The 6923-nt window shown below is 42.9% G+C and overlaps 1 protein-coding gene across 1 annotated transcript; it reads right to left on the reverse strand.

The window, feature by feature from the left end:
- Positions 1–3889: 3889 nt before the first annotated feature.
- Positions 3890–6241, reverse strand: LOC124010812 (UPF0461 protein C5orf24 homolog). Its single transcript, XM_046323492.1, has 2 exons — positions 5945–6241; positions 3890–5534 (listed from the first exon to the last, which is right to left on the reverse strand). Exon 2 carries the CDS (start codon positions 5529–5531, stop codon positions 4809–4811), a length of 723 nt encoding a protein of 240 aa, XP_046179448.1. The 5' UTR covers positions 5532–5534; positions 5945–6241; the 3' UTR covers positions 3890–4808.
- Positions 6242–6923: the final 682 nt, after the last annotated feature.

A 6923-nucleotide genomic window follows, 5' to 3' on the forward strand; every position in this document is an offset into this window, starting at 1 on the left:
TATGCACACTGAGTCTGTACATAGTCAAAGCTTTCCTTAAGTTTGGGTCAGTCACAGGACCAAATAGCATTCTAGTTTACTATGTTTTTTTGTTAATTCTTTCCAATGTGTCAAGTAATTATCTTTTGTTTTTCTCATTAGGACAGCAACACTAATTGTGTTGCTGTCCTGGGGCTCTGTGGGGTCTGTTTGTGTTTGTGAACAGAGCCCTGGACCAGCTTGCTTAGGGGACTCTTCTCCAGGTTAATCTCTCTGTAAGTGATGGCTTTGTTATGGAAGGTTTGGGAATCGCTTCCTATTAAGTGGTTGCAGAATTTAGTGTCTCTTTTCTGGATTTTGATAATTAGCTCCTTGATTGTCTCCTTGACAAATACTGTTCCAGGAGATTACACAGTATTTACAGAACTGTAGATAACATCAGATAAGACATATTTTGAGAGCTACCCAGGATGCATCTGCCCCAAAGGTTATTATTATTATTGTTATTATTATCAGTAAGAGAGGAAACTCACATTAGAGTTGGTTCCAACAGGTGAGATGAGACCATGGTCATGTGTGTCTCCTGTCATCACACTGTCACTGTCAGAGTCCTGGTCCATACTCCAGCCATCCCCCATGGACATGTCAGGCAGTGCACTGGGGCTCAGAGTAGGGTCCAGTTCAGACAGACTCTTAGACATCAGGTTGAGAACAGAGGGTTTGTATGTGCCGTTATGGCCTACCCCTGAACCAGAGGTGGTGTTAGGGTCTGTGACCGTTCTGTCTCTGGCGGACTTAGAAGAGTGTTGTTGAAAAGGTACCAACTCTTCCTCCTCATCCTCCTCATCGTCCCTGTCCCCACTGTCAAACAAGGTGGACTCAAAATGCAGGTATCCATTGGGGATGGGGGAGCAGCGTTCCAAACTATCAGAACTAACAGGAGAGAAACCGTTCTGATCCCGCATGGAATCCTCAGAGGGTTCTGTCTCCTCGTTTCCAGTAGAGGGGGGCAGTCGGACCAGGCGAGCCCCAAAACTAGAGACTCCCACTGGGCTGTGAGAGTGTAAATGCTTCCTGGCGTCGAGATCCTTAGGCTGGGGCCCGGTTCCCAGATCAGACCCAGGTCTGTGTACCATAGTGGAGAGGTCCTGGAGCCTCAGCAGAGGACTGTAGCAGTTGGGCCTCTCCTTCTCTGCCTGGTTATACACGTAGCTAGGTGCCTGTTTGAGGGCGGAGGTTGACAGTTGCATGGCCGCCGACAGTTGGTCTGTTGAACCATGCTTGGTGCTGCTGTTACACTGGTTTCCATAGGAAGTGGCAGAAACTGAGAGGCCATTGGGGGGCCTCAACTCTGGCTGGCCTGAGCTGTACACTGTGGCTGATGCTGAGCCTGAGCAGCCCCTTACAGCCCGTCTGTATGACCGATTCATGTTGTCATGGCTCCTTCCTGTCGTAGTAAAAGGAAATGCACATTAGGGTGGTCGAATGTTACAAAAGGTAAGTCTTCTAGTAAACAACCAGGTTTTTCTTATCCAGCTACAGTGTGGTCAATTCATATGGTTCAGGCTCATTCACTGTTTGAAATTGCTACAATGTTACAAAACAAGTGTGAAAAAACGCAAGAATTTACATAAACATACTGCCTGTCTTTAAATAACAACTCAAATTCCACGCGACAATAACAGAAATAAAGACTACCGCCATGCACCGCATAGCCTACACTGATAAGACGGCATTGCATGGCTTTCCCTCTGAAGGCCGTCCGTAGTGACAGCAGAGAAGACAAAACGATCAGGAAAACACAGCGAGCGACCGGTGTGCTCTGCCCCATTCACAAAATCGAATCATATCTACTCGTTCTGTTTTTGTTATCAAAATAGAACGATCGCAAACACACACAAAAATATAGAAGTGTGCAAAATTGCTCACGCTGACAGCCTGCCTGACTGTAGGGGAGTCAATACAGTCAAAGACATCATACAGAATGGTTCACACAAATTGCCTACACAGAGCCTATAAACCGATATAGGAAGCTCCCATTCGAACTCACAAAGGGCGGTTCAAAACGTTTAAAAACATCGTCTGATTTTTTTAAAAACGCAAGAATCTTACCATTTGGAGGTCGGTCACAATAACGCCAACTGCGGGTATTTCAGATTGGGGCATGAAGCGTATGTTTTTTTCGATTTGTGAAAGCGGATCTGCACAATCCCAGCAGTAGCAGCGGTAGTAGTAGGCCAAGAAAGACCCACATCTCTCATTCTCTCCCCTTCACCTCCTGTACTATCTCATCAGCCTTAACAAAACAGAGTCATCAATGGACAAAATATAATTAGCCTTCCATTTTAGTGCATCAAAAGTCAGTGTAGCCTATATCACCTTGGTCCCTAGCAATTACAATTTCATATTTACTACATGGTTGTTTTGCGGGCTGTCGAATTGTGCCTCTGGTTATGTTAAAACAAACCCTGCTCGACTAACTGGCTGTGTTGGCGAGCAGAGCTGAGCAACCAATCCGCACAGCCACCCAACCCCCCGGCCGCGGAGCCGCGGATCACAGCTCACAGCACATCGGGCCGTGGCACTCTCACCCTATCAGTCACTAGATCACACTACTCTACAGTCACGCAGACAAGTCCAGGTGCACCATCTCAAATAAAAGCGGGGGCTATGATGTAGGCTACTATATCCCCTTTGTGTTTTAGCCAACATACACGAAACCCTCGGCTAGATAATATAATACTATTTATTATGGGGTTATGTGAGGGGAAGGTATGCCTCACTGATCAACCATTGCGCCGTTGGTTTCCTTATCCCAACAAAGGCGTAACTTGTTTCCTCCATTTTGGATAGCAGAAAGATAGAGACGAATCTGTGGCCACAACGAATGCGGATCAATAGTTCGAATGTGCTCGACCGGAAAACAGCGCACACGGATGAGGCCTGGTCAAAGTTTTAAAATAGACTATGCGCCATATTGCCTGACAGCAGAGAAAATAGGTCATGGCGCGTCAAAAACATGTCAATGGTGGGGGCAAAGCTCCAAATGGAGTCGAACCCTTTGACATCATGCTGTCAATGAGGTGCAATGTAATAGAATATTGTTATTTAGGCTAAATGCCTATCAGTTTTCCCCACGTATCCTGCAATAAATTCGCATTGAAATAACAACAACAGTTTATAAGGAGAATGCGCCTTTTGCATAGTTGCCACACAAAAGGCTCGCCATACTTGCAGTGGTGGCCTACCGCAACTGTAATAAACTCGCTTTGCACAATGCACACAACTGCTACATCGAAATGACAGTTGTCAAATAGGCTACAGACATTATTTTATAGCCAATTCTAATTAATCATATTACCTGATAGGCAAGCTTCTCTTCATTGATGACCAATCTGCCGATTTGTAACCTTGCGAAGCCGTCACTCTGGAGACCGTAGAGCGAAGAAAAGGCACATGCAATGTCAGAGGCCCAGACAATAAGAAAATTAGATTGGATTTTTTTTTCAACGTGGCCCAATGTTTTTATATTGAAATTATATGAAATGTCTTGTTCTTTTCTCCTCATTCAATATTGGTTTCTCAGGACTATGAGATTCACAATACAGGCCATATGTAATTCTAGGCCCATGTAATACACTATACCCATGTTTATGTACATATATCTCCTTAGAAACATTATAGGATGTGAATGTCAGGATTAAAACAGAATTCCTTATATTTATCTTGAAGAATAGTTGGACATGCAATCAGTGTTTTATAAAGGTGGGGTCCACTGACCCATAGTGGGCCCTGGACCCCATGATATGATAAGATGTACATAGGTCTTTGTCTGCACTTTACAAACACAATTGTCTATGCTATTGTCAAAACACTATACACCCTTAAAATATCAGTCAAGACAATATGATCATTTTGTAATGACCATTTCATTATTTGGGGGGGGGGCTCATACATACATTACAATGTCGTTACACATACTCCACCACGTAGCATTTTCAGGTGATAAGTTACCGTGTAAGAACAAAGAATAATACAGTACATTGAGAAGACAAAAACTATTCATATTTACAAAGTGTTAGAAATAACCATTGCTATGTCGTCAAATAAGTATTATGAGAGGTTTTCAGATGCACAGTTCAAACGAAAAGACAGAAACTGTGTTATAACAATGTTATACCGCATTGAATCCAGTCTCACAATGCTGCATATAAACACAAATGAAATACATGTCATACCAGACAACACAAAAAGACAAACACAGCCACATGCACTCTGGGAGAAGCTTAAGATTCACGTTTTGCTAGTTTGTTTTGTGCTGTTTTCTACTCCCGATGCATTTTACAATGTGGAAAACATCAGAAGGACAAATAGACCACTAATAATAAAGCACATTATATCAGAGCATAACATAAACAGATGAAGAAAACAGATCAGATATTTAAACATTTGAACAAAACAACAACCCTTCTCCAGACAGCTAGCATTTGAAAAGATTATGACGAATAGTAGGATATTTCTCTCATTCCTGTTTAGCTGAAGTATATTGATTGTATTATATGTCTCATCATGCAATCTCTGTAAAATAAGATAAACGTATTGGGGAAAAAAGAGAGCGATTTCAGTCTTTGGATAGGGACAGATTAAATGGTGACGATATCAGCAGAGTACAATGAAGCGAGGAGGAGCCATTCATAGGTAGCCAGTGACAGACCTATGCAAAAGTCAACCCATATTTTGGCTACACGAGTCCCTTCTGGTCATCAATATCCTTTAGGACAAGCACTCAAATATGAGTTCTAGGCAATAGATACGAGACGCAGGCATAACTACTCGTTAGTTTCCTGCATTTTGCCAGTAGGCTCACGCAAGCCTCGTTTCTGCATCAGGGTGTAAGGGAAAGGTGCCACTTCGCAGCTGGCATAGTCCAATTTCTTGGTACCATCACAGCTGGCATAGTCCAGTTTCTTGGCTCCGCCGACGCAGTTACTGAAGTCTAGTTTCTTGGTACCATCACAGCTCCCGTACTCCAGTTTCTTGAGCCGAGCCAGATTCTTGATGCTACCAGGAGGCCTGCCAGGGCTAACCTTGTAGCCAGCCGCTTTGGTCGTACCCAGAGGCCTGCCGGGACTGGTCTTGAACCCCGCAGCTTTCGTGGTCCCCAACGGACGCCCAGTGCTTGTCCGGTAACCGGCTGACTTCGTGGTCCCCGAGGGTCTCCCTCTACGGCCGGATTTGACAACGCTGCCTTTCTTTTTCTTGGAGCTCTCTGTCCCAGTTGGAGCCTCACTGGGCCCTCGGATCCTCACTGTCTGAGGGTGGAACTCATTCTGGGTCTCTTGTTGCATTTGACACGGCATGGGTTTGTGCATGCCTTGTGGAAGAGTGGGTAGGTTAGGGCGAGGCAGCTGTAGAGTAGGGGGTGGGGGCGAAGGGTAGAATTTGTTGGATTGCGAGCTACATAAGTCAAAGTGGCTTGTTGGGTGTTGACATTCCTCTGCAAGGCCACTCATGCAATAGTCATTGCTGCTGCTAGTGACTTGGTGCATCATTTTCTGTTGAGGGGTACACATGAAAGGGAAGCAGGTTCAGCATTGGTATGTGTGACACAGAATTGCGTGCATGCACATAAACACACACATACACGCACGCACGCGCACACAAACTAAATAAAAAGCTAATTTGGTGATGCACATCACAACACCATGTGATAAATATGTTATAAAGTATCTATTATATTTGCTAACATCTTGTTCAATTCGAACAGGCTATTGTGTTACAAAACCATATCCGGTGCTAATGCAATATGTAACATACAGTAGTGTCTCGCTATTATGCGTTTACAAACCCAAAAATACAACAGCTGTATAATGAGGCAATGAGCGCTACTACAATGCAATACACAAATAAAACTGCTGCATTTGCAAGTACATTTTGAGAACATAAAAACGAGAAAATCACAAACCTAATTTGTAGGCGGATCATGGAATGCAATGGGTTAAATATGAAACGGATAGATTTTCCAATCTTGACCGCCACAACATCATGATACAAACGGATGCATTCTAAGCCCTATATTCCATGGCTATTGACTTTATCCTGGTTTACATTATGCGCTGGGTATTTCATCTTTATTTAATCTTCTAGGACAGAGGTTTAACTGAGAAAGGTAGCCATTTTCGTCTGATTTTTTTTTTAAACAGGAGGGGATCAAAGCGCATGCGCACAGGGACTTCAAGGAAACGTAGCCCTATAAAGGCATTCACAATAATAATAATAATAATACAAAAAAACATGTAATCCTGCCATAATGCGATCAAAAATATAGAATATTGTGCATTTCGTTCGTAATCCTGGTTTTGAAATCGTGGACATTGTGTCCAGGAAATGGACGCAGATGTTTAAGCAACGGTCGTCACGAGTTACCACAGCCACAGCCACAGCCATAACCCCGCCTATTTCTACAATTTATCTTCTTAAAATGTTAACCACATTGCTTAACATTAACCACATTGCTAACTTTATGCCTAACCCCAACCTTATATTAAGACCAAAAAGCTAATTTGTGTTTTCATGAATTTTTACCATAATGGCAGTTTGACTTTGTGGCTGTGGTACCTAGTGGAACCCTTTAGAAACAGAGGTTTATGAACACTGTACATTCAGTAGGTGGTAGCATAACAATGATTAAAGTACAGGATTAAAACTTGCTTAATCTACTAAACCGTGTAATCTAACTAAAATGGACCTGACGTTAGTGGGAAAGCAATCCAATTTACAGAACTCAGATACAGATACGTTTTTCCTGCGAAGTATCATACATTTGGACTGATCATAATTTTAACGAAGGCTAATTAACTTGTGATGTTTATTATGTAAGCTTACTCAGAAACACTATAATAAACTAGTATAGAACTACTTTTTGTTGAATTTATCTCAGACTT

This window comes from Oncorhynchus gorbuscha, linkage group LG23 (genome assembly GCF_021184085.1).
Source record: "Oncorhynchus gorbuscha isolate QuinsamMale2020 ecotype Even-year linkage group LG23, OgorEven_v1.0, whole genome shotgun sequence".
Taxonomy (NCBI): Eukaryota; Metazoa; Chordata; class Actinopteri; order Salmoniformes; family Salmonidae; genus Oncorhynchus; species Oncorhynchus gorbuscha.